Raw genomic sequence first — 27,264 nt, forward strand, 5'->3', positions numbered from 1 at the left:
GAAGCTTTGATTCAGTGGGAGCAGCTCCCCTCTGATGCTTTTTTTAAGATTCAGTGGTTTGCAGTCTTCACCCAGAATCGTTATGGGCAAGGGTTTCTGACACTTGTGCTGTGAGTTGCTGAATCTTGTCCTAAAACGTTCCCTCTATCCCAAATTTTATTGGGATGCTAAAAAAAACAACCCACAAAACATTTTCTAGAGGCTTTTAGCCTCATTCTCTGTTTCTCAGGAATGTCCATTCTGCATGTTTGTTAGTTTAAAAAAACATCCCTTACGTAAAATCTTTCTTGATTGTTACTGATTCAGTGGTACATCTGCTTCTTACCTGTTCTGCTGTCAGTTTTTAAACAGCCTCTCAAGTTGATCTCCTTTTCACAGCGTTCTAGGTTGCTCGCTGGCTACCTTGCTATCTCAGCTTGATAATACATAAAGCTAAGTCTGCAACGAGACTGTAGATTTCTTACGTCTTTGACTTCAGGAGGGGGGAATAAAGTTATGCTTGAAAAATAACATATATTGCAAAGCTTTTCTGTGGGACACGTTCTCACAGATGCCCTGTGTATTCAACAACAGTCAGGCTGGCTTAGCCGGTCACCTGCAGGCACAAGGAAGAAGCTCAGCAGAAGCTGTGACCCACATTCTTAAACATTTAAGTGGCAAAATCTGCTGAGGTTTTCCTTGGATGTTTATATACTTACAATCGTTAGTTGTGACTCTAATGCTTCATATACAGCTATAAAATAAATTTCCTGTAGCATATGCAAAGTAATAAGGTAATGGAGGACTTGCTCATTCTTCTTTTCTTCCAAAACTGGTGTTGTTTTAAACATTGTTTTAATAAATATACAGTGCAGACTTTAATTTCATTGAAGGAAAGCTCACCACAAGAGGAACAGAAGACAGTGTATTAGTCTGGCATTTATTATGAAGGATTTGTAATTCTTCCTATAAAGAGTACTGAACCTGTAAATGAAAACAAATTATTAAAATTATTTAAGTGTTTAGGACCAAGTTTTCCACGTGTGTAATGCAGTTTAGATACTTAAGCATGGAGCTAGCAAATTTGTGATCACTCACTGCATGGATGGAAAAATTCTGTTATGAACAGTGCAATTGTATGCTTGCCTGGGACAATTTGAACATTTCTATATTAAAAGAAAAAGTCCTTTGCCAAAAAGTTGGTCGCCCACACCAGAAACTTTCCCAAACAGGTGGCAGAAGAACCCCTTTTGAACAGAACAAAATAGGGCCTATATTCATTTCTTTGTTTTGATATTGGAGTTACAGCAGAGATTTTTACAACCCATTGAATGACACCACTGCCTCAGATTTATTGAGTTTGTGGTTATTTAAGTTGGTTTTGTTACTGTTATTAGCTTGCCTGTCCTTCAGAGGGGATGTGTTCAAAACCAAAGATCTGCAGGCAGAGGGAAAAAAAAGCAAAAAGCTTTTTCCAGTTATTTCAGACAGCTATGTTGTTCTAAGTCTTGGAAAGTGCCTAGTACATTTCTGCTATTACTAGAAAACTAATGCAGTGAAGACTTGGATTTCGTTCTATACTGAAATTCATTGTGAACTTTTGGGGGTTAACAACTTTTAAGTACCTCTAATTAGGTTAATAAAATTCATTAAAATCAGAACATGTTTACCCTTCCTGCTTTTCATACATGAAGAACTTCATTCACTAGGTCTGAATAAACATAACAACCTTGAATGTTTTCATATTTTGCATTAAAAAGCTTAAATTATAAAAATATAGTTGTACTTATTTCTTCTGAGTTGATTGCAAAGTATGTATTTTGTCTCATATAAATACTGATTTCCTTCCTATTTATCCATCATATACTGTAAGCTGAGCAAATTTATTCACCAAAATCACTTTTCCTTCTTAATCCTGAAGGGTCTGTGGCTCAGCTTCCATAGATCACGTTTCCTTTTTAATGCCTTTTTAAAAATTCTGCACTCACTAAGTAAAGATGTTTTCTGTTCACTGAATGGTAATGATTACCCAAGTTTGTTTAAAACAAAACCTCCACCACGATAGTGCTTTTTTCTTTAAAAAGACATCTCTGTATTTTGGTCAAAACAGGATATTCCTTCTAAAGCAGAATGTTACATAGGCAGCTATTCACCAACTAAGAGAACAAAATTGTGTAACTTGAAAGTAGATAAGGAAAATGGTTCCTTCGGTCTTCTTGCCAGGCCCTAAAGAGTGTTTTACTGAACCCTGTAAGTGCTTATTTGTCTCCTTAAAATCTAAACAGAAATGATGCCAGCTTTGAGAGAAACCTGGTGATTTGAGGGATTTTTAGAAAAATACATAAGGTGCAAATGTAGTGCATTTGTAAGAACAGTAGTTGTTGGAGGGGGCCTGGCATTTCAAAGGAGGGAATACCTGCTGAACGATGCATAATGTAATTTTTGGTTATTAGTGTGAACAAGCTATATACTGCTTTCCTTTGCCAGAGATTCTGGGGTAGTTTATGTGATTACAGAGCTGAAATGAGATATTAGCATAATACTGAGGCCAGGAGCACGGTGATCCTTCAAATTTTCAGGTCTGTTCTGTGTGCTTTTGGTTTTGGGGCCAGGAGAGTTTGCTAGCAAGAAAGAGAGTATCGCTTGCAAAAGAAACACACATTTCCAGGCAATTCTTGCAAAAGTGAAGATACAAGTTAGGCTCTTTCCAAAGCTGTGGTCTCAGGTAAGGAGTTTCTTAGTTACATACAGTGCATACCCATTGCTTTTGATGGCCTGCATGTCTCATGAAGATACTAAGCAGTGAAGAGTCCTGGAACATAAAACTATTCCCTCAAAGGTGTTGGTATTTAAGATACAGGGGGAAGAGAAACTTGTTTCTATATATTCTGAGCTGCAGCTAAGGTTGTTAATCTCCAGAATTTCTGAGATATCTCCCTAAATACTGCTAAGGTAGGCATCAATACAGTGAATTTTAGACCCAGGAATCCTGGTGCCTACAATCAGAAGCCTGGTTGCTATATGCCATCTCTGTAAAAGAGTAAGTTTCATGTATAGGGGAAGATTGAGATTTTAACTTCTTCAGATGTTAATCCAGGTGATACCAGTTTGTGTATCAAATTGCCTGTGGAGGCCTGTCTCAAATCTTAGGGCATTTAAGTTTTATCAGTAAGATATTTATGGTGCCTACAATTATGATGGAAATCTTTTTAAGCACATACTACATATACATAGAAAACTGCTAATTTAACTTCCCTGAATTAAGAGTTTATCATGCCTTCTTTTTTAAAAAATTAAACTTTATTACATGAATTATGCTCTAAAAACAAAGCCCCCAGATGATGCTGACATTTCCTGGACTAAAAAATGGCACGTTATTTAGGAAGAACTTTTTACTGATTTCGGTGCTACTTGTGAATGATTCTGCTACCGAATTCAGAAGTATGCTTACCTGTATTAGCTTGTCTCAGGAAAAAAGTAAAAGGTCTGTCTGCTTTGAAAATAGGTGTTCGCGATCTTTTCAGTAATACCATTGCTGCAATGCAATGAAGAAAACATTAGTAAAATGTATCCATTTTCATTCCATTTTCTGTACCATGCTCTCAGGCTCCCATGTTTTGTACCTTGAGTTTTGAGTTACTACTGTATGTTAAGAATAAAAAAAAGGGATTTTATCCAACAGTGAAGTCACACTAGGTGTCTTCAGCAGGTCAAGTGTTAGGAGACTACATGTAGACAATACACCCATACTTAGCTGCTGAAGTGATTCTATCTGTCTTTGGATTTCAAAGGTAATACAGTGTCATCATTGTTTTTACGAATGAAAACTACCGAAGTATTACCATACTATTACCTGACTGATCAGCCAATTCCTAGCTGTGCTGTTCTGGTGAAAAAATAAATAAGGCACAAATGTAGTCCCCTTTTGTAAATGGGAAACAAACAGCCAAGAAAACCTAAATCATCCTGGAATTTCTCTGTCAGAGCTCTCAACAAAACCTAAGTATCCTCAATCTCGAACTGCTTTATGGTTATCCTTCCCCTCTCTGGTTATGGATTAATTACTGTATCAAAACTATGTTCCTTCAGAGTTATGATGGCCCAAAAAGCAATTATTGAAATGAAAGCCTTGTTTAAATAAAACTTCACAAATGGGACAATTATTCCACTTAAATTCCTTGTAGCTATGAAGTATTAATAATATATTCTCCAAAAAGCCAAAAAGATTTGGATTATTTTAATGAGCAGTTAGAGCAATGGAATTCCATTGAAAATTCTGGTAAGGCTCAATAAAACTAGTCCGAGTGGCACCGTTTCAGTGCTCCAGAAAGAAGTGCCTGCTTTAGCATTTTCTCCGCACCAAGCTAGTGTGTGACTAGATGCATAGCTTTTACAGTAAAAAATAAATATAGTTATACCTTGTTAAACCAGCTTCTTAGCTTGGTCTGACTGGAATTAATGGAAGTTCTGGCATTGGCTTCAGTGGGATAGAGATCTGATGTTGTCTACTGATTGCTGTTAGCCTTAGCCAGAGTATGTAATCAAAGCCACCTAAAAGCTTTTCTTTTGTATGGGAATTATCAGAAATATTACTAAAAATACTAATGCTCAATAAAAATGAGAATTAACATAAAAAGTTTATAGCTTTACAGCAAAGTTAACTTAATTATGTCAAGTATTCACTCTATGTGTGGGGGTGTGTGCATATATGTGTGTGTATTTATATATATATTTGTATGTAGCATGTGTCTTATCCAAAGATGTCACTACTGGAACATTACACCAGATCAAGTGTGCTCAAGTCCTTTTTGGCATTGTGGATTGTCTACAGCGAGCTGTGTGTGCAGTCCCTGCCTTTTAATGCAAGCCCTGGACATGCATCCTTTGACCCAACCATGGGGCAGATGCACTTCACAGAGCAGCCCAGCGTCCGCAGCAGCACAGTGCAATGCAGTGGGGCTCTCTCCCCACACACATGCCCTTGGATTTCTTTATGAAGGAAAAGAGGGCAAGCGAGGGAAATGAGAGAGACCCGGACCTTGCCGTGATTTGCCGTCAAGGAGCAGCATTTGCAACATGTGCGTGGAGCACGTCTGCCTTGTGCCTGAGGCACAGCCTGGGCAAGCAGAAAGGCAAAAGGTGCTTGATGATCACATTTCTGCCATCCTGATCTTTAAGCAGCTTGAGAGCACGCTCAGCCTCTGAGGCGAAGCAAGCAGCAAGGCACCTATTTAATCAGCACGGGGGTCTAGGCCTGCAGTCGCCCTTCCTGGCAGCTGTTCCCGCACGGGGCTGCAGCGTCTCCGTAGCGTCCCAGACTCCCAAAAGGGAAACACAAGTGCAAGGGCCTTTGGTAAAGCTCATGTGATAAAAAACTGGCTAACCAGCTCAACAATTTTAGGTCCTCTGTTCTAAAGCTTTCACTTTAGGTAAGTTGTAATGGAGGATTTTTGTTGACATGTCATTCAACTAGAGAAAGAAGGTTATTTGTTGAAACTACAGTCAATACCTGGGATTTTACTCAGAATTTTTCCTCCCCCTCTAGTTTCTCATGTGGAAATGCATCTGTTACCAGAAATTACTGTACAGAAACATCACTGTTCAAAGTATTTAAAAAACATAAACCTGTAGCACCTCCATGAAGACAGAACTTTTACATCCTGAATGTCAATACTACCAAAGATTCATCCTCAAAAAACCCCCAACTCCTTAGTGGTTAAGGAGCTGTGGATAAAATGTTAGTAGCCTTTTTTAATTGCTTGTTTCTGTGATCTGAGCAAACAGATTTGACCAACAGAAAAAGTGGTCGTTTATTTTGTTTAACTGGATTTCTCCTGGGCTGGTAAAACTGGTTTTCACTCAAGCCTTTTCATGTTGGTTTAAGATCAAACATAAAAAAGGGGAAGAGTTTTAAGAGTTCTTATGAGCAATTAACAAGGTGAAGTGGAAGCATACTAAATACAGATGTTAAAAGGTAGATGTGATATGGTAAAGAAGGCAGGTATATATTTAAATTTCAAAATAACTGGAGTGATCTACATGCTAGCATGCTTTGTTAAATAAAAGATTTTAGTACTGGTTCAGTAGTGATATGCTTCAGAAGTGAAAAGTAAAGTCTGTATATTTGATTTACCTGTAGTTCCTGATGCCTTCGTACCATCTTCTGTTACTTCAATCTTTGCTTTGTGAATAGCTTCTGAAACATAAAGACTGCCTTGCTCTGACAAAAAAAAAAAGTGAATACTGACAATTATCTGAATTCTATTGCTAACACCTATTTTATCAAAATACTTTACCCATTTTTTGTGCAGAAGCTGAGGTTCATATAACTGTCAGATATTTCATCTGAGCAATTGATTTAATGACTGAAACAAAATTGCCCTGAAGATTAACCAGACCAAAGGATTCCAACCCCTTTGCCTTCAGCTGGAGCAATATCAACTACAGGCATCATCATCTAATGCTGTTTGACCAATAGAGGCATATTCCTGGCTCCTGCTATTTTCCATTAAAAAAAAATGAAACAAAACTACGGTTACCAGTTATTAAAATTTTGCAGCCCTTCTTACAATTTCTAAAATACTATTCTCAAGGTACAACTGTTTATAAAATCCTTAATGCTTTGTAAAAGGAATACAGTTTTAGACAATGTTTAGCTTTCAAGGAATTTGTTTCAGTAACAAGAAGTACATGCTGTCCACCTTAAGACATGTGAACTGATGCTGCATACAGTATATGTCACACATATTAGCTTTTCTTCTACCACAAAGTCCTTTCCTGGGTTCCTTCAGCATTCAATGTTCAGAAAGACAGATGACACAGTATAAATCTGTCTTTCAGCTGCTTTTTTGCATCTGTCTTCCATGTCAGCAGATCCTGAGTTATAATTCTGGCTCTGTTCCTGCTTTTTCACAGGTGTGTCTGGTAGGGATGAGTGCAGACACCCTTAAGCCCTGAGCTACCTTGATGTTAAGGGTTTTTTTCATCTTGGCATAGCTGAGATAACGTGACTACCTGGCTTTTGGACCCATGTGACCTCATATGCTGGCAACTTGGAGAATAAGCTAAAAAGCTCATGTGTATCTTGAATCTATCTACCCAAACATATCCTGTGTCACAGAATGCAGCTTGCTTGATAGCCCAAGTGCCTTTGACTTCCCTGTAAAATATGGATGAGCACAGAAGTTCTTGGGAAAGTATCATTACTATGAATGCAAAGTTGGGATTTTTTTCTTCTGCTTACAGGCATTTCTACTGTTCTCTATTCATCCTTCTGCCTGGCTTTCTGATTTGGGGAGGGGGGGATGATGGATGCTGGCTATATTTGCATTGGTGTAAGCCTGGAGGAGCTGCAACATTTGCTCAGCTTTGTGTCCTCGCATTTCTGCTGAGAGAGCCAGCTGCCGCCTGGCCCATGTCCACAGATGCCTAGTGGTGGGAACTGGGTTCAGGCTGCAGAAGAGCAGCATGTAGGAACATCTTCAGATGTTAACATGTGAGGAAGGCAACACTTGCAATAGTTGCTTTAGCTGAGGGAGCCTGGCACATCTCAGATCTCTGTATTGCTAAAGGATGCAGACAGGTACCCTGAGAGAGCAGGAAGGCATAAATTTGCCTGCCTCTCTGATTACAGACAGTTTCTTTGGGGGAATTGTGTAATGTAGTGAACTAAGTTACTTCTCCATCTCTACCTCTGTTTACCTGCTTTTTTTCATCTATTTACCCACCACATGGACAATGCTGGATCAAATGCTGAACCCTAACAGTGATCAGCAGTTTGAGAGGTCTCCCAGAGGTGCTGTGTTCAGCAGGAGTAGAAACTAATTAACCCGGGGGGACAATGAATGAATATTGGATCAAGTAACCACTGTAAGGGAAATGGCAAAAACGCTGCTGCCCAGGAAGAAGGGCTGGGACTGTGACATAAAATGGAGCTGTGAGAAAAAGAAATTTCAGGTACCAAGTGTCACAAGTCTGTTTCTCCCCAGCTAACTTCAGAGGGTAGAAAGTGGGGAAGGTCGTGAGGCTTTTCTTTTTTGTCTGAATATATGGACCAAGTCCGAATTATGTAGGTAAAAAGGAAATAAAAGAACACTATCTGTTTCTGTCTGAATATTGTTTAGCCAAAAATCAGGGATGGAAGCAAGAAAGACCAAACCGTGGGGAGAAGCAGCAATTTTTTAATTAGATAAACTGACATGTTTTGGAAAAAAGTAGAAGCTTTCAGGCATAAAGAAGTTTTTCCAGGTCTGGAATAAAGCAACAAATTTCTGTACTGAACGTGAGCTGAGAGTAAATATTCTGAAAATTACAGTTTCTGCTTCATCCTGAAGGCGAAACTGAAAACTTACCTGTTTTTTTCCAGCTGTATCTATTGGTGAAACAAAAACACAACCCTTTCTTATAAACTCTGCTTCATGTAATTCTTAGACCATGGTGGCTAAAACCCTACCACTACAGAACAGAACTGTGTCACATAAGGACAGAATTGAAAAGGAGCTCAGGATATCCTTACTCCATAACCCTGCCATGGGTTGGCCAGGATCAAATACTTCTACAAGCCTCACCCTGCATGACATAAAGCAAAATGCCACCAAGTTGCATACATAGGAAAGAAGCTGCTGAAGCTGCTTTAAGGTTGCTAAAGTACAATGAAGTTCATCTCCTCAAAGTATTCATCTTAACAAGCATCTCCTTACAGTCTGAGACGTATACTGCAATAAAACAACCCTATGTTCAATTTTAGAAGGGGTATCAAAAAAAAAGTGCCCTTCTGAGGTTTGTCCCAGGAAAGCAACTTTTTGGTAAAAGCAGGGTCCTCTGAACTGGAGAAATCTCTTGTTGTTTTGCCTCCATTAGTTCACTCACACACACAGGTATCACAGGATCTCTCTGTATCTCACCAGGCAACTACCACTTTGAGTCTCTGCTATGAGCAGGGATGTCTAGGTTGAAATAATTTACTTTGCTGGAGTAGTTGAAAATAAAAAAACAAAGAAAATAGATAATTTGGTGTCTTTTAGTATTTATTGGTATTTTAACAAAGGGAAAGTGAAATTTAACCCATTAGTTGTTGGATTAGCAAGATAAAGTATCATGAGCACTGGCCAATATTGTCTGTGATGTCAGGAGCTGGAATACAGACTTGTTGGACTGGCATCCCTAACTGTTAAATGACCACTTAAAAATAATATTAGGAATACAAATCGTACTAAGGCATCATCAAGCTCTGAATAAATAACTGCTTTCCAGGTCTATGCTATTTTGCCAGCTTTAATCTTAAAAAAAAAAAAACAAAAAAAACCCAAGAAAACTAAAAGCAGCCCTGTCCCTGTCAGATTCTGCTTTCCCACAGAACAATAGCTTGACATACAAATATCAATAATAAAGGCAAATAGTTGAATATGAATTGTGTGTTGGAGTTTCATAGAGACAGAAGTATGATCAATTCAGGAGGCCCAGGTCTGCTGAATCACTCAAATATGATCTGAGAGTCTACAACTATTCAATGATCACTTATTCAGTAGAGTCTCTTACCTGAAATACCTCTAAAATCAGCGTTGATGGGATCAAATATGTCTGTAATTCCCAAGGCAGAAAAAGCTGTCTTTAGGTCAAAATGGCTTTGGATACTGAATCTGAAATGAACATGATAGATTTTATTTAAATGCAGGATTCATAGTTTTATAGAGCTAAAAGGTGGAAAGGACACAATTTATTTCAAGATGTCACATTTCATTCATCTATTGCTTTAGGAGCTGAATGCTTTCCATCTGATTAAAACGTACTTTCCAGAAAAGCATCTCATCTTGATCTGAGGACATTAACAGACAGAAACCTCCACCTCCATCTACCGCAATCAGGTCGCCTCTTGGTCTTCTTGACACATGAACTTTGCATTTACCTGAAAGTGCTCTTTTTAACAATCTGTTTGGCTGTAGCAAAGGGCCCTTTGAAACATTTGCAAAAGATTAGCTTGGAGAAAAAGGAATATTAATGTACAAATTGCTTTTCCGTGCTTCATTAGCATGGGGAATGTATTGTAAGAGCTGTGTACTAAAGCCCTTCCATGCTGATCCACACAATAGGTACTGCCACAGAGGCCCTCCTGTTCATGTAAGAGATGCACCTGATTCCCCCCGCTACCCAATTTCTTTTGAATAGTTGACAAAAAAGCACTGTCAGGATATGTGCATTTCCTAGCAACAGTGAACGACTAACATGCAAAATGGGCAGCTGAAACTTGTGCACTGAGAGATGGGTGTGATTGGTGGGGGCTTCTGAATTCTTTTTTTCATGTATTTTTTAGTGTACAAGCAAGCTGTAAAAATAAGGTGTTTTTTTTTTAAGCAAAGAAGAATGGGGTGTAGGAAAGGGCCAACAACATTTCTCTCTTTTCAGATCATTAAAGGATTGTTATACACCAAACAGATTTTAAATAAGAGCTGCAGAATCAACTCGGATTCCTTTTTTTCAGACAGCACATAACATACCAGAAAGTATTAACATTCCCAGCTCACCTCTTTGTGGCTTAAGTGAGGGTTAGAGCAGCTTTTTTGATGATGTGATCAGAAGAACAAAACCAAAAGTGTCTCATTTGGTTTTGCTCATGTCATTGCTATCATACATAATTCTATCATAATTCAGCAGAAGTAGCAAAGCCCTCTTGAAGTAATAAAATCACTTACCGAGGTAGAAAAATGTCCATCTTCATTCTCTTCAAGCTGTTGGCCCAGAGGGTTATGGCTTTAGCAGAAAGGTGTGACTCAATCTGGGACAACGATGTGCTTTTGTGGCTGGGAAGCACCACGAACATGCTGATTTTGTCCCCGACGTATGGTAACTCCACCACACTGAACGGCTCCAGAGACACAGTCTGGAAGTGGCCTGGAGGTAGGCAAATATCATCCTTATTTCATCAGGCAAGTGAATAAAACCCGTTTTGGGGGAGGCAGGTGATTCAGAGCGCCAGCAGCGGGATGCAAGGGGCTCTCCTGCATGCTGGCCCCAGGGCCACCTCTGGCCACGATAAACTGAACCGCAGTGGCTCATCTAAACACACCCGATCCTTTCAAAATATATATTTATATATCTCAGCAGAAAGGTGTCCATGACCGTAATAGCAATATCTGAAATGCCGTCTCAATGGCACATGGGTACTTTGCTGCTTTCTCACATACAGGTTGCCCTCCTTGCTCAGAGTTTAGAAACATTGCTGAGGCAGTGCCAGCAGCTTCCCTGGGACTGGTCCTGCCATGCTTGTTCTCTGCATAAATTGACAATTTTCCCAGTGATTTCCATCTAGCACCTTTCACTAACAATTCACTACCGAAAGAAATTACAAAAAGAAAATGAGAAAAAGGGTACTATTTAATTAGCTGAAAACTACTTTGCCCCATGTTTCCATCTTTGCTACCCATTAAAAATCAATTTTAACCTTATTTCAAGAAACACACAGCTACATTAAACTATAAATTAGACTCATTTAAGCAGCAAATTTCTTGGTTTTGAAAATCCAGGCCTAAAACCTATCAAAATCAGATGAAGGTCATAAAAACTAGAGTCAAAAATAAAAGCTGGTGGGCTTCCAAACTTGTAAATAGTTATGGAGTAGTGGTTGCAACAACCACTTAAAAATGGTGTTTTTTTAAAAGAGATTCCTTATTTCAAAGAAGAATTAAGCAAGGCATTTCAAATGAACTCTGTTACACAGGAAAACAGATTCAATTATCACAATTCTCCTTTCCTATTTTATCTTGCGTTAATTCAATAAATGGCATTTCAAGAATGCTCAGCAATAGTTAGCAGGCAAAGAGCTAGAACAGAATCACAGAATCACAGAGGTTGGAAGGGACCTCTGGAGATCATCTAGTCCAAACCCCCTGCTCAAGCAGGGTCACCTAGAGCACCTTGCACAGGATCGCGTCCAGGAGGCTTTTGAATATCTCCAGAGAAGGAGACTCCACCACCTCTCTGGGCAACCTGTTCCAGTGCTCTGTCACCCTCACAGTGAAAAAGTTTTTCCTCATGTTCAGATGGAAGTGTCTGTGTTTCAGTTTGTGCCCGTTGCCTCGCGTCCTGTCCCTGGGCACCACTGAAAAGAGTCTGGTCCCATCCTCTCGACACCCTCCCTTCAGATACTTGTACACATTGATAAGATCCCCTCTCAGCCTTCTCTTCTCCAGGCTAAACAGGCCCAGCTCTCTCAGTCTTTCCTCATAAGAGAGATGCTCCAGTCCCCTAATCATCTTTGTAGCCCTTTGCTGGACTTGTTCCAGTAGTGCCACATCCCTCTTGTACTGGGGAGCCCAGAACTGGACGCAGTACTCCAGATGTGGCCTCACCAGGGCTGAGGAGAGGGGGAGAATCACCTCCCTCCACCTGCTGGCAACACTCTTCCTGATGCACCCCAGGATACCATTGGCCTTCTTGGCCACAAGGGCACATTGCTGCCTCATGCTTAACTTGGTGTCCACCAGCACTCCCAGGTCCTTCTCAGCAGAGCTGCTTTCCAGCAGGTCAACCCCCAACCTGTACTGCTGCATGGGGTTATTCCTCCCCAGGTGCAGGACTCTGCACTTGCCTTTGTTGAACTTCATGAGGTTCCTCTCCACCCACCTCTCCAGCCTGTCCAGGTCTCTCTGAATGGCAGCACAGCCCTCTGGCGTATCAGCCACTCCTCCCAGTTTTGTATTGTCAGCAAACTTGCTGAGGGTGCACCCTGTCCCTTCATCCAGGTCATTGATGAACAAGCTGCACAAGACTGGAGCCAGTACTGACCCCTGGGGGACACCGCTAGCTACAGGCCTCCAACTAGACTCTGCGCCGCTGATCACAACCCTCTGAGCTCTGCCATTCAGCCAGTTCTCAATCCACCTCACTGTCTACTCATCTAGCCCACACTTCCTGAGCTTGTCTATGGGAGACAGTGTTGAAAGCCTTGCTGAAGTCAAGGTAGGCACCATCCACTGCTCTCCCCTCATCTACCCAGCCAGTCATTCCATCATAGAAGGCTATCAGATTGATTAAGCATGATTTCCCCTTGGTGAAGCCATGCTGACTACTCCTGATCACCTTCTTGTCCTCCACATGCTTGGAGATGGCCTCCAGGATGAGCTGCTCCATCACCTTTCCAGGGATGCAGGTGAGGCTGACTGGCCTGTAGTTCCCTGGCTCCTCCTTCTTGCCCTTTTTGAAGACCGGGGTGACGCTGGCTTTCTTCCAGTCTTCAGGCACCTCTCCTGTTCTCCATGACCTTTCAAAGATGATGGAGAGTGGCTTAGCAATAATGTCCGCCAGCTCCCTCAGCACTCGTGGGTGCATCCCATCAGGGCCCATGGATTTGTGGGTGTCAAGTTTGCTTAAATGATCTCTAACCTGATCCTCCTCGACCAAGGGAAAGCCTTCCTTTCTCCAGACTTTCTCTCTTGCCTCCAGGGTCTGGGGTTCCTGAGGGCTGGCCTGAGCAGTAAAGACTGAAGCAAAGGCAGCATTCAGTAACTCTGCCTTCTCTGCATCCTTCGTCACCAGGGCACCCCCCCCCCCCATTCAGCAATGGGCCCACATTTTCCCTAGTCTTCCTTTTGCTACTGATGCATTTGAAGAAGCCCTTCTTGTTGTCCTTGACATCTCTTGCCAGATTTAATTCCAAATGGGCCTTAGCCTTCCTTGTCACATCCCTGCATACTCTGACAATGTTCCTATATTCCTCCCAAGTGGCCTGTCCCCCTTTCCACTTTCTGTATACTTCCTTCTTCTGGCTGAGTTTTGCCAGGAGCTCCTTGCTCATCCATGCAGGTCTCCTGCCTCCTTTGCTTGACTTCCTACTCATAGGGATGCTCCGCTCTTGAGCCTGGAGGAAGTGATGTTTGAACATTAACCAGCTCTCTTGAACGCCCCTTCCTTCTAGGGCCCGAACCCATGGGATTCCTCCAAGTAGGTCCCTGAAGAGGCCAAAGTTTGCTCTCCTGAAGTCCAGGATTGCGATCCTACTTAGTGCCCTGCCTCCTCCTCGCAGGATCCTGAACTCCACCATCTCATGGTCACTGCAGCCAAGGCTGCCCCCGACCTTCACGTCTTCAACCAGTCCTTCTTTGTTTGTTAGTACAAGGTCCGGCAGAACACCTCTCCTTGTTGACTTCTCCACCACCTGTGTCAAGAAGTTGCCACCAATGCTCTGCAGGAACCTCCGGGACTGTTTGAGCCTAGCTGTGTTGTCTTTCCAGCAGATATCAGGGTGGTTGAAGTCCCCCATGAGAACCAGGGCCTGGGATCGTGAGGCTACTTCCAGCTGTCTGTAGAAGGCCTCATCGACTTCCTCTTCCTGATCAGGTGGCCTGTAGTAAACACCCACAACAGTGTCACCCATGCTAGCCTGCCCTTTAATCCTTACCCATAAGCTCTTGACTCGCTCTTCATCCACCCCTAGGCACAGCTCAATACATTCCAGTTGCTCTCTCACATAAAGAGCAACTCCACCACCTCGCTTTCCTGGCCGGTCTTTCCTAAAAAGCACGTAGCCATCCATGACAGCACTCCAGTCATGCGAGCTATCCCACCATGTCTCTGTAATGGCAATGAGATCATGGCCCTGCGACCGCACACACATCTCTAGTTCTTCCTGTTTGTTCCCCATGCTGCGTGCATTGGTGTACAGGCATTTCAGGGAGGTGATCGAGCATGCAGGTTTCCCAGGAGGGGTAAAAGAGGGTCCTCCATAGCCACATCCCATGCGCACTTCCCTGGCTGCATTCACCTGCTGGAGGCGTCCCAACTTGAGCTGTCTTTTGCCAACTACCCTGGCACTATAACTCTCCCCTTCCCCCATCCTTCCTAGTTTGAAGCCCTCCTTACCAGGTTGGCCAACCTGTTGGCAAAGACACACGTGCCCCACCTCGTGAGGTGGATCCCATCTCTCCCCATCGGTTGTCGATCTTCAAACAGGGTCCCATGGTCGTAGAAACCAAAACCCTGTTGCCAACACCAGCGGCGCAGCCAGTCGTTAACTTGGAAAGTCCATCTCCTCCTCCTCCTCTCATCCATCCCCCTCACTGGCAGGATTGAGGAGAAGATGACCTGGGCTCCCAGATCCTTGACCACCATCCCCAGAGCTCTGAAATCCTGCTTGATGGTCTCCAGTTTGCCCTTGGTGTCATTAGCATCCACATGGAAGAGCAGCAGTGGGTAATAGTCTGAGGCGTGGACAAGCCTTGGCAGTCTTTCCATGATGTCTCTCACACGAGCCCCTGGCAGGCCACAAACCTCTCTAGACATGAGGTCAGGTCGGCAGATAGGTGCCTCTGTCCCCTGCAGCAGGGAGTCCCCCACAACAATCACCCGCCGCTTCTTCCAGGTGTTGCCACAAGGCACAGGGTCTGTTGTCCCAGTTCTAGTCAGAGCCCAAACACTGCTGCCTCTGTTTGCTGCGCTCTGGGCCTGGCTCTTATATAGGCCTCTCCCTAGCACTGGCTAAGAGGGTGCTTAACCTGCCCTAATCAAGGGCCACCTGGATCAAAGGCCCCAACTCCCTCTGGTCAGGGGCAACCAAGAGAGCTCATTAGCAGCAGCCACTCCTAGCTGGAGCTTTTCCCACGAGCTTTTCCCAGGAGAAGTCAAGGCCTCCTGCAGTTGTCCTTGCCTAGCTTCCCCTTTCCTGTTCACAGCAATCACCTTCTAGTTCCTCGGGGGTCCTCAGAAAGCCCACAACTTCCAACAAGGTCCTCAAGTTCTAGTCAGAGCCCAAACACTGCTGCGCAAACTGCTGCGTCTGTTCGCTGCCTCTGTTAGCTGCGCTCGAAGTTGTAAGCAAGTGACTCATCATTGCCATTGTCGTAGGCCATCCAAAATACTGTATCTAATCCCTCTCCACCCAGCTATTGTAGCTCTGTCTTTAAGGTAGATACTCATGCTTTTTAAGTAAGTCAGGTGTTGTGAACAGCAGAATATAGCTAGCTAACATCCATAACATCTAAATATTTGCCCATAAATACATAATTACAAAATATCTTGAATGTTCAATGGACAACATTTGTTAGTTCTGTAAATCCAGATTAGCTAGGATTAATTAAACGTTTGTTATTCTGCTAGATTAAAATTTTAGAGCCTTAGATTTGACCTCCCACCATGCAACACTTACTTAGAGGGAAGCACGCTATTGAAAACGCCTTCCAACACATGAAATCATTTTGCTGAGAAAATGCCTTCTGGTTCGTAAAGCGCAAGCAGAGAAGATTTAGGTTTGTACTGCACTGGACATGAGTGGTTTAATTTATGGATACGCTAAACATTTGAAGTCTGCATGTTGTCCACTGAGGTTATAAAGACCTTATTTGTTAATTGGAAAGAGAAACAAAGACCTGAGATTATTGAGTTAGGACATTTAGTGTTTCTTACTCAAACTGATTTTGAGCCTCCCATAAGGATTATATATACTAAACTAGTATCTAAATATAGAACAAACTGCTTGGAAAAAATGATTATGTAAAACAGATGCAGTGTTTAAAAGGCACATGTAAATAGTAATTTTGGCACTTTCTTAAATCAACATTGATTGACCCTGGGCTGTTCTTTTCTACATGGCCAGGCTAAAAGGATAAACAAAGCTGTAAATACTGAGATTGATAATAGGCCACAGCTAATCTTTCTTTCTCTGTATTTTGTATCCTGATGGTAAACAGCTGCTTTCATTTAATAATGAAGGAAAGTTATCTCATGCCTCTGTTTTGTTGTAATAAACCTGCCTCTTGTATTAATTTTAAACTGATTTGTCAGAAATGTTTCTAGCATTTCTAATGACAAAGACTGAATTGGCCCTGTCAAATCTGACAATCAACAAATTAAAGGAAAAACCTCTCCTTTCTACAGTTCTCAAAAGTCTCTCCAGCTGCAGAGAGCTCACACATTTCAGACTGAATGAAAAGAAACTCCCAGTATTTTGGCTAACTTTCCTTTTCTTTGCTATTTACTTCAGGAAGGGAAGGATGGAGTTCTTGTAGTTATGGAAATGGCCAGACAATTACAGCTAATAATTTTACACCATGTTTACAAAGGCCTGGGAGGAGATATCTGGTCAGTTATTGCAGCTCAGCTAACTAATTTCTGTTTTTTATCCATGATCTCCACTTGTGCTGTTCGTAAGCACTGGGGACCCCCTGCCTTCAGTCATTTTAGGCGCCTTATTTTTTTTATCTCTCTCTAATAAAAGGCTAGGTTCAGAGGCAAGGCTTGTTTCTGAGCTAATTAGTGTGTGCTCATTCAAAAAAAACCCTGTTTGCTTGTTTGTTTAACCAAATAGCTAGAGAAGCAATGAAGGGCAATGCTATTCCAGATTTCACGAGGAGTGAAGACCTTGCAAGGAGCTGGTAACACAAAGTCACCTGGGGCTGAATGACTGTGAGCTGCTGCAGTAGTGTATATTACCTGAAAACGAAGATGATTAGGTTTAGGATCTGGGAAAGGCAAGATGTACTCCTCAGTAAAGTCAATTAACTTCCAAAAGATTCGAATGCACAAGAGGAATGGAAATTAGACTCTAAGTTGGAGGTGCTAATGTGCTCGGGAGCTTGCACCTAAGCAGAGGGCAGAAGCTGCAGGACACATGACAGCCTTCCAGGAGGAATCAGCACCACAAACAAAGGTGTGACCACAAGGACAAACTTGCAAAGAGAGGACAAAGCGGTTCCTTAGATTAATTAGGGTTCAGAGATTAAGAAGTGTAGAAATAAAGAGTGGCCAACTGTCTGCTTGATTGGACTATTGCACAGAAATGAAAATGTTTTAGCCGTATAAACAAGAGAAAAAAGCAAGAAAGAATGATGCTGCTGAGCACTGAGAATTTCAGAATTTTTTAGATTCATCCCAATTATTGTACTGGAACTGATGGGAAGGTATTAATTTGATGATACATCATAGGATAATGGTGAGATACCTAATGGAAATGAACAAAGGGTAAGAGAAATTAGAATGTCAGAGACAAAAAAACCCCCTTAAACTACTTTGCTACTTTTTTACTCGCAAATAATAATCTGGGACCTGGATAACCACCATCCCAGAACACTAAAAGAACTCAGATGTGAATTTGTGAGTGTGCTAGCAAAGATTTTTAACAACTGTGTAGATTCAGAGGGTGTGTCCCATGACTGGGAAACAGGACCATATTTATAAAGAGAAAGAAAGTGATCTGGGAAATTTTAAGTCTTTGTTTGAAAAGTTTTAGAACGTGCACTGGAGGAAAGAATAATTAAGTCACAGAGGGAGATAGAAAGTGAGATAAATTGGAACATTAGATAGGCCAAAGCAAACAAATCTATGATCTTTTTTGACTGGATAACTGTTAGATAGGGGTAAATCCATCCAGCTAGTCTTAAGTAAAGCATTAGACACAGTTTTGCCAGGACACTATTTACAGGTAGGATTGATGGTGACTACTGGAGGGAATGAAAGGTAGTGAGCAACCGCTTAAAGAGGAAACAACTATGAGCTATGTTAAAAGTGGGGTTCCCAGGTTGAAAAGAGGTTACCAACAGTTTTCCAGAGTATTTCCAATATTCAAGAAGACTTTCATCAAAGAACAATGAAGTTGACTTGATGACAGTGATGTTTCAAAAACACAAAAGAAGGCATACATCTGTGGAGATTTCCCTCCCCTTGGTCTACCTAGCACTCATCAGTGTGAAAAAAATGGAGAGGAAAAAAAGAGTGAAGTTGTAGAGCAAAAAAGACCGTGGTGGGGTCCACCCTGGGTACCCATACTGATGTGGTTTGGTGATGCTCTAAGCAAGATATTTTTAGCAAGGTCATGGAAGTACTAAAAGCATTGTAGCACATGTGTTTGACCTCATTAAAAGTATTATGTTTGCTTTTGGTCACTTATCTTCAAGAAAGATTAATTTAAATTGGATAAAGTGCAGAAAAGGACTAGTAGAGGACTGGAATATCTCTTTTGTGAAAAGAAAGTAAGAGAGTCTGACATCTTCAGCTTAGCCAATAGAAAATTGAGAGGTAGCTTGGTGACTCATAACTACATTTGGGAGTAAATATTGAAGCTGAAAAGAAACTATTTAAGTTAAAGGATAAAGTTGGCACAATATCAACAGCTATAAATTGATCTTGAAAAAAATTAGACTTGAAATTAGACAGATTTCTACCCAAGTAAAGTTCTGAAATAAGGTAGAAAGTGAAGGAAATTGGTAGAATTTAAAGGGGATTGTAGAAGTAAGTGGAAGAATTTCTGATGGTAGGAAATTAAGCCTTCAGTAAATAAACTCATCTTTGGGTGAACAACTCATGTGCTCCAGGTTTCTGAAAGGAGCATACATGATAACTTATTTGCCCCACATTTATACTACTTTAATCCCATACTGAGGACTTCCACTGGTTGGATATAAGGGCCAGCAAAACTCCTCTTGTCTTTGTTGCAGACTTTGGCCTTGAAGGTTTGCTACCGTGCCTTGGAGATGGGTTGTGACCAGAGACAGGAGGGACGGGTATGCAGTGCTGGTGCTCGCAGTGGTGTTAACCTCCCTCTGGTGCTCACATGCTCAGAGGGCAAACAGTGATCAGGTCTGGGGCCACAGGAAATGTCTTATCCACCCCACAAGTCAAATTGGTAGGGGCTTGATATTGTTTTAGTTTCTAACGGCCCCTTTGTTATGGGGCCAGATGTGCTCCTTAGGGTCCTTTGGGAGTTTTATTTAACAACGTCCCTGCTATTGCAAGGGACTTTGTGTACGATGGCACCCTCAGGCTTGCCTGCTCCCTTCTCGTGACACACAACACTGGTGTCTTTTGGATGTTTGCTACAGCTGACAGTTTTGTTAGGGGGTGCTGGGAGGTGCTGGGCTGGGAGGGAAGGGACATGGACGGTAGATGTTTTAGGAACCGTTTTGAACCTAACATCTGTTTCATGATTGCCTCTTGTTATAGGGAATCAATTCAGTCGCCCAGATGGTCTCTTCATTTTGGGGATTTCTTCATTCCAAGCCAGGAAAAGACCACATCTTAGTACAGTGGTTGTGGGAAGTCAATACATAAAGCTCTTGCATGTTGTATAATATACCAGATCTGGAGCAAGGATAGTTACCGTAGTTAACTTCAGCTGTGTTATGCATTGTAGGCACTTTCAGGGTTGAACCCTCTGCTGTAGTAAAAGGCAAGATCTGGGTGTCCATGAAGGAAAATTTCTTTTGCCACGTGCTTTTGAAGTACATGGTGCTCACCACAGCGACCTGATTGAGTGGTGATGGAGCCGTCTCCAAGGACATGCTGTGGATGTCTCCATCTGCACAGAAAAAAAGAGATGGAGGAGATGCGCTTAGTACTGTGTACACAAACATAAAGCCCAGGTATGTAATAGTAAATAAAGCAGCAGGTCAGGACCTCTCTCTGGCCCTAAGGGCAAGAGGCACAGTACAATTTGCACACAGCTAAGCCCCCCTCACCCCACCTGAACGTGGCCCTAGTGCCTGTTGGCCCATCTTCTCCCCAGAACTGAGGTCAGGTTAGGAGATGCCACAGGCCAAAGTCGTGCCGGGACTGTGCTAATAACTGAGCAGCACAGATGGCAGCAGATTGTTGCTTCACACCATGCCCTGGTCCCAAACCAGTTTATTAGTATTGACTTAGCTTAAAATTGCCGATATGCATTTTGCAGTGTTTGATCTTTAACTGCAGAAGTCCCTCATGAAATATATTCATGATTAAAGACCACTTTATGGAGTAACTAAATCAGGCAAAGCTCAGATCCTAATTATTCCTTATTTAATTGGCAGTTTAACTGATCCTTCCTTGGGTTTCTCAGAGATTTTTGAAAGTGTGATCCACTCTTAATTCATCAATATTCATGTGACTACCAGATTATGAACTCCCATTTCCATACTTGCTTCTAGAGCAATACTTTTCCATCATAAAGCTGGATCACTTATTACAGTTCATTTGAGGATAGAAATTTTTTTTCAACAGCAGCTTTAATGTGTGTATGTTTAACATCACATTACTTTTAAACACGTTGATGGCCAATTAACACTCGTGTAACTTCAGTCAGTGGGGCAAATCAAGGACTAATTTGGTCTACTGGTTCTAAGGACTTTCTTTTTCAATTATTTTTTCATTAACATTCAATTTAGTTTCATTACTTTTCTTGTTTGAGTGGAAAGTAAATTCTTTTTATTTTCCATTTTGATTTCAGAGTCTGGTACTGAGCTTACTGCCCTGCGTATTCCCCACAGCATCATGGAAACATCCAGTGCAGCAGACTCAGTCTCTGGGGATCTTGGCTGCTCCTCATTAAAACTCAGAACACTGCAAAGGATTGCCATTTAAAAAATTAGAGAAATAAGGCAAGTGGGTAATGGCTTGATACTGCAAACTTATACTGGCAGGTTCAGACTTAGTCCATGTTCTTTCCTCACATTACAAATGAGCATTGGCACAGGGATTAGATTTTGAGTCTCCTAGTCTTAGTTTATGCAACGTGGAGGATGGCAAAAAACTATACTGGTTAAATGCAGGATCTTTAGTTCCTCTTATTTCACATTTTCATCCCGTACAATCATTCTTATGTTACCTCCAGTGTTGCTGGTAATCCATTCCTGTATTTGGGCTGCAGTGGTGTTAGGGTCTCTGAAGTTGGCTTGCTGCAGGCTGCTGTTCGCCCAGCATGCGGTACGTGCAATGAAGCGGGGCCAGAGCTGAACTCCTGCTTGCACAAAGAGGGAACAAGCCTGCTGGACCACGGTGCCTTGGCTGGAGCTGCCGGTCGCCCCTTCGTACATCATGTGCAAGAAACCCTGCACGCTCTGATCTGCCAGGCAAGACAGAAGGAAATACTGTGATTATCATGTTGCGGCTAAGAATAGCAGAGATTGTGTCAGGGCTTGGCAGCTCTCAACTCCAGTGCTGACACCAGGGGCCTCTGAAAATTAAAGCAATATAATAACTAAAGCACCCTTCACTTTATGAAGTGCTACTGTCAAGCACTACTGTCGCGCACATTGATGCACTGGACATGTCAAAGCAGTCTTCATGTTGCTGTAGAAATCACTGTAGTGCAATTTGCCGAGTGGCTGATTTCACATACCAGTCTGTCTCACTCCTCTATGTGAATGAAGGTCTTGTTTCATAAGGAATATTATTTTCTTTTGGGCCCTCTCTGAATTCCCATGATTGAGATTTGGCACCTCTGGCCGTGGTGGGCCGAGCGTCCAGGGGCGCAGTCCTGCTGTCTCCCTTTCTTGCCATAATTGATTCCACCCATTCCAAGGCAGGCGTTTGTCTGACCACCCCAGGGCTGTCTCTGCTACTCTGCACTCCCACTTTTGTTTTTTCTTTCTTGAAGGATGGTGCCCCAAGCTGGCGCAGTATTCCAGATGAGGCCTGGCAATGCTAACTAGAGCTGATAGGTTGCTTCATGCAAGTTGCAAATGACTCTTCTTTTTATACAAACCACAACAGTGTCTGCTATTTCTGAGGCCCAATTGTATTTTCCATTCAATGTCAATTTTTTTTAATTCCAAAGACCCCCCCCTCAGGTTCTTTTCTGAAAAACTGCTCTTTAGCCCATTTTCCCCCAACCTGAGTAGGCGATTAGTCCTACCAAATGTAGAACTTTTCACTTGTCATTATTGAATCACATCCTATTTATTTCACACATTCTTCCAATTTGCCGGGATCATTATAAATTCTATTTCTATGTTCCAAAATGCTTGTAGCAACTCCTGTCTCAGTGACATTCAGAAATTCAATAACTTATTCCCTAGTGCATTGTCTGAACTGCTAATGAAAATAGTTGAATAGTGCCCCAGTCTCCTGTTCCTGTGGAGTTCAAGGTAGTTCAATGGTAGTGGCTTATGTGACTGACACAAGGTTGAGGTGTGGGCCAAGCAGGGGCAGGAGTCTTGTCATCTTGGCAAATCTTGTGTATTTGAAATCAAAAAGTTTCTAATAGGATTCCCTGAAGGGTGATTTAGCAGCCATTTCTGCCTGTAGCTATTTTGCTCACACTAGTGATTTGTGATGGGATGGCTAATACTGAGGTGACCTCCCGAGGCCTGGGACTTGCACCCAGTCCAAGCGATGCTGGTGGGCTCTGTGTCAAATCTCCTCGTGTTCGTGGTTCAGCCCCTTTCCCATGTCCCTTGTTGTGCTTCAGAGGTGGCCTGCTTGCACTCACCAGATAAAAGTCCTGTCTAGACTGTCAGTTGCCTCTAAGAAGTTATTAACAGGTTCCTCCTTTCATAAATAAGCTTTCCCTGAGGACTGGGAAAAGTTTGGAGGACTGTTGTTCTTCAGTGAAGAAACCAGTGCCTCTTGGCTCTGCGGGACCACCAGGGCCTCTCTGATTTCCCAGGCGGACAAGGTGCCAGCATCCAGGTGTCCTAATTCCTGTGTGAAATCTCAGCAACTTACTGCTGAAAGCAACTGTTGGCCACCATGTCTGAGGAGGCCAATATTGCACCTCTCATTTCTCCAGGGTGCCACGCTCAGCTCAGGTTTTTCTCTGCCTCAGCCTGAAACTTTGGGGCATCCTGGGCAGCTCATGGGTATCCAGCTCCCCCAAAGCAGGCAATTTGGGGCTTGCAGCTATGGCCCCAGCTGGAAATCTTGTTTGTGACTCCAGAGAGACCTTAGCTTGATGGGGTAGAGGAGGAGTTTAATGTATACCGTTTGGTACCACCTGAGAATCCAGTGCATGTTTTCTAACCCAACAGAGTCCCTTTAATAACCTGGAACCTGGTTAATAACCTAACCTTTAAGACCTGTCTGAAGTTTGGTATTAAAATTTAGACCTATTACTTGTTAAGGGATAAAACACTGGACTCCTTGAACAGATGTCAAGAAAACTCACACGGTTTGAGGTGTAAAGTGCTTTTCTTGTGTGTTTTGCATTAGTGTGCTAGCATTTGGCAAGCTCTTTTGAGGATGTAAGAAATCAAAGACGGTAAATTGGAAGCAGATGTTACTGAGAGGTGCAGTATCCTGAGCTTTTAACTTCAACAATATCAAAGTGCTTAGCTAACCAAAGTCCTGAATTCTTACTCAGAGAACAGTTCAGATTTGCTTAAAAATATTCTACCATGGATAAAATAAAACAGCAAGGAGAAAACATTTCAAAGTATTTCATTTTGTCTGTGCTGTCTAGAGAGACATCTCTTCATAGATTGTTTTCCTCAGTACTAGAGTGGAGGTGAACAAATCTTCCAAACATTAAAATAAGATTACAAGTATGTGAAAGAGCTGATTCTCTCTGAATGGTGACTGAACCATCAATGTTTCCATTGTTTTCAGTCTGCTAAGTTTTTTTACCATGTCCTTCATTATTGTTGAAGACAGATCAACAAAAACATTAATGCAAACATCTAATAGAAGAATAGAATTTTATCAGATATACATATGTATATACGATATGATTTTACTCATCTGATAAGAAATGTGATCTAATTTGATTTGTTTATTTGATTTTAAATGTGCCATTTGAAGAAGTGGTTTCCTCCTGGATGGAGGCATCACTGGAAACGTGCTGTTATAACCAGTAGCAGAAGATTCCATCCTACTTTATTTTCCCATTCACACATTAATATATCTGAAAGTCAAAAACTGGTGGCTTGTGACATACACAACTAAAATGGTGAGAAAATGTCTCTTTGATATTATGTGCCATAGGAAAAGAAGTAGGACACCCAGCAAAAGAGTTAGCAGGCTGTTAAGAACCTCCACACTTTGTGTTATATTTTGTGTGGAGGTTCCTGCCTAAATTTCACTGTGCAATATTCTTGTTAAGGTTCTTTCTTAATAACTGAGCCCCTACAAGACAAGAAGTGTGGCAGTTAGTAATGTATAATCCTTGTATGAATGAATGTTGTTTAAAATGACCTTGCTGAATTTACAGAAACAGGAGTCTTATAAGCAAGACTTCATTATATCGGCTGCTCATAATATAGATGCACTGTCCTTGTGTCAGTACACGCAGCAGTATCTGTGTATATTAGCCAGTGCTAATACTGTGTTGGTTTTGACTATGAACGATATACAGAATGGCAATAAGGACTAAGGAGGGTTACTGCACAGGACAGTGAAATTACTGTGGATTTTCTCTTTAGTCTTTATATGATGAAAGTAAATTTTATGTTGAGAAATAGTGGTGTCACCTCTATATGTGTCTTGTATGCAAGCTGCAAATTTTGAAGATGAGGCAGTCATTTGGTTTTCAAAAACTTTGGGCCCATAATATAAAATTGTTTTTGATATGTAGTGTGGGATGGCAGGATAATCCAGAGCTAAAATGAAGACAGCATCCTTCAATTCAGCTGACTTAATGCTGGATTCCAAGACATCTGCCTTTTCCATATTCCTTCCAGATTTTCAGTGAGCTTTTTATTTTAGTCTGCTTTCAGGAAAAGATGCATTTGCACCATCTGTCTGTCCATGTATCTCTCCGTCTGCCAGTCTCCTCCTAATAACTTTTTGCCTTGCTGGCCAATTCTAATAAAATTAGAAAAAGGGGTAGAGTCTTCAAGATTATTCGGTTCCTCCAGATTTCATACTATTTGTCAGGGGCACAGGAGAGGAAACAACTGCTCCAGTGGTGGGAAGCTTGGCAGCATCGCGGGGTGGCTGAGGAAGGCTGGGACGAGACTGGGGCACACTGCACACCAGAAACCCCCAGGAAACCAGGAGCAATTCTGCTGGCTTGGAAGGAAATGCTCTAGATGGAGTTGCATTTTGGTGCAGTAAGAGTAAGCACTGAAAGAGGAATATGTGCATACAAACTACTGAAAGAGTTTCCACTGTCCAGCTGATACCTAGCTAGCAAATATGGAGAAAATAGTCCTGAATTACCTCTTGCAGTGCCTGTTAACAGGACAGAAGTTCAGTATAGTGTGTGCAATTGCTGCCTCCTTAGTAAAGCTGTGAATTGACTGCAAAATGTAAGGCAATCACTATCGAGAAGTATTTTTTTCAAATGGTACATTACCGTGAATGCTGTATCCTAGGGCATCCCGTAGTTCCTTAAAGGTATTTCCTTGCGCTCCAAACTGCAGCAGCTCCAGGGAAACCACCACGCTGGCTGGTGACACCACCAGGCTGGTTCTGTTCTCTCCTTCGGCCATGTGCTGGTAGAGGTTGATGGCAAATTCAGTCTTCAGCTCTTTCATCTCATCGTGGGAGATGCAGTCGCCCTTGGTTAAGCAGCAAGTGGCCAGGATGAATGCAGCAAAGAAAATGGGGAACATGAAGGCAAGCCAAAGAGCTGTCTCCTCCAGATAATCATACCTACAATTAATAATAGAGGTATTTAGAAAAGCAGCATGCCAGGGTGACAGAGGAATTTTCTCTTTACATCAGCATTAAACTATCATTTGCAATTGTAATGATTACCAGTACAATACCTGTCCAGACCTCACCAGTAGCTACTGTCATAAAAAAAAAAGTGTAGGGACTTATTGATGACTTTGTTGGCTAGCAAGGACCAGGCTTTTCCAGGATGCTGTACCAATATAGGATGGTTGACCATCAGAGTACATTGAAGCACAGTGCCCATCCGTTTAAAAGCTAGTTACCTGCATGTATGATGGGAAACCTTAGTGAAAGCCGTGTGTCCTCTGAGGTGCCGAGCACCTGCAGCTCCCTTCTGCCCCACCAGAAAAGGTGCCATCCCCAGCCCCCCAAGAGGAGGGCCAACCCTTGGGAGGTGCAGGTGCTCAACCGGGAGCTCCAGACTGGGGTTTAGCTCTAAGTTTACAAAAGTTGGCTGAAAAATACACCCCCTGATTCTCCTAAAACAAAATATATCCCTGTGAAAAAAAGGTGGTATTCGCACCAATGCCTGCTGCACAAGATCACTGCTTTGTATTTTTATGGGAAATTAAGCATTTGTCAATGTTATATTAAGAGAGTCATAGATTTGTATGTAGAGGCAAAATGCTGAAATGACAGAACAGCTTTCTTTACAGAATTTTGCAGTATGCAAATATATTTTAAAAAATACGGCACCTTCTTTCCCTTCAGGATTTCCTACAAATCTTCTCTATGCCCTTTGCTCTAGAGAGCACCTCTAATGCCTCGTATTTACTCACAGTTAGCTCTGTTAAATTGTCTTGCCTTTCTGGGTCCTTCTGGGTGTCTGAATTGAAGCTCTCTATGCACGTCTTGTCTCCTTTTTTAATAGGTAATGGAGGAAAGACTAAGTCATGAGCCTGCATTTAAAGGGATAGTCAGTGATCAGAGTCTCTGTTGGCGATGTCTGTACCACTCTGTCCAAATTCCTGTAGGCTACAGGCTCTATGGAGA

General features: G+C 42.0%; 1 protein-coding gene across 1 annotated transcript; it reads right to left on the minus strand.

The window, feature by feature from the left end:
* Positions 1–922: 922 nt before the first annotated feature.
* On the minus strand, positions 923–27,176 carry SERPINE3 (serpin family E member 3). The gene is made up of 10 exons (XM_067289671.1): positions 27,047–27,176; positions 26,737–26,747; positions 25,949–26,228; positions 21,542–21,778; positions 20,060–20,257; positions 10,668–10,866; positions 9,517–9,617; positions 6,113–6,199; positions 3,431–3,514; positions 923–963 (listed from the first exon to the last, which is right to left on the minus strand). Exons 1-10 carry the CDS (start codon positions 27,174–27,176, stop codon positions 923–925), a joined length of 1,368 nt encoding a protein of 455 aa, XP_067145772.1.
* Between the last annotated feature and the right edge of the window lie 88 nt (positions 27,177–27,264).

Source organism: Apteryx mantelli, chromosome 1, assembly GCF_036417845.1.
Source record: "Apteryx mantelli isolate bAptMan1 chromosome 1, bAptMan1.hap1, whole genome shotgun sequence".
In the NCBI taxonomy this organism is placed as follows: Eukaryota; Metazoa; Chordata; class Aves; order Apterygiformes; family Apterygidae; genus Apteryx; species Apteryx mantelli.

Coding starts and splice junctions, on each gene's coding strand:
- SERPINE3 (XM_067289671.1), bottom strand. CDS start 27,176: ATGCAGGCTCATGACTTAGTCTTTCCTCCATTACCTATTAAAAAAGGA. Junction 21,779..25,948: donor CCTAGGATACAGCATTCACG/GTAATGTACCAT, acceptor CTTGCCTGGCAG/ATCAGAGCGTGCAGGGTTTC. Junction 10,867..20,059: donor CACAGCTGAAGTTAACTACG/GTAACTATCCTT, acceptor GCCTACCTCCAG/GCCACTTCCAGACTGTGTCT.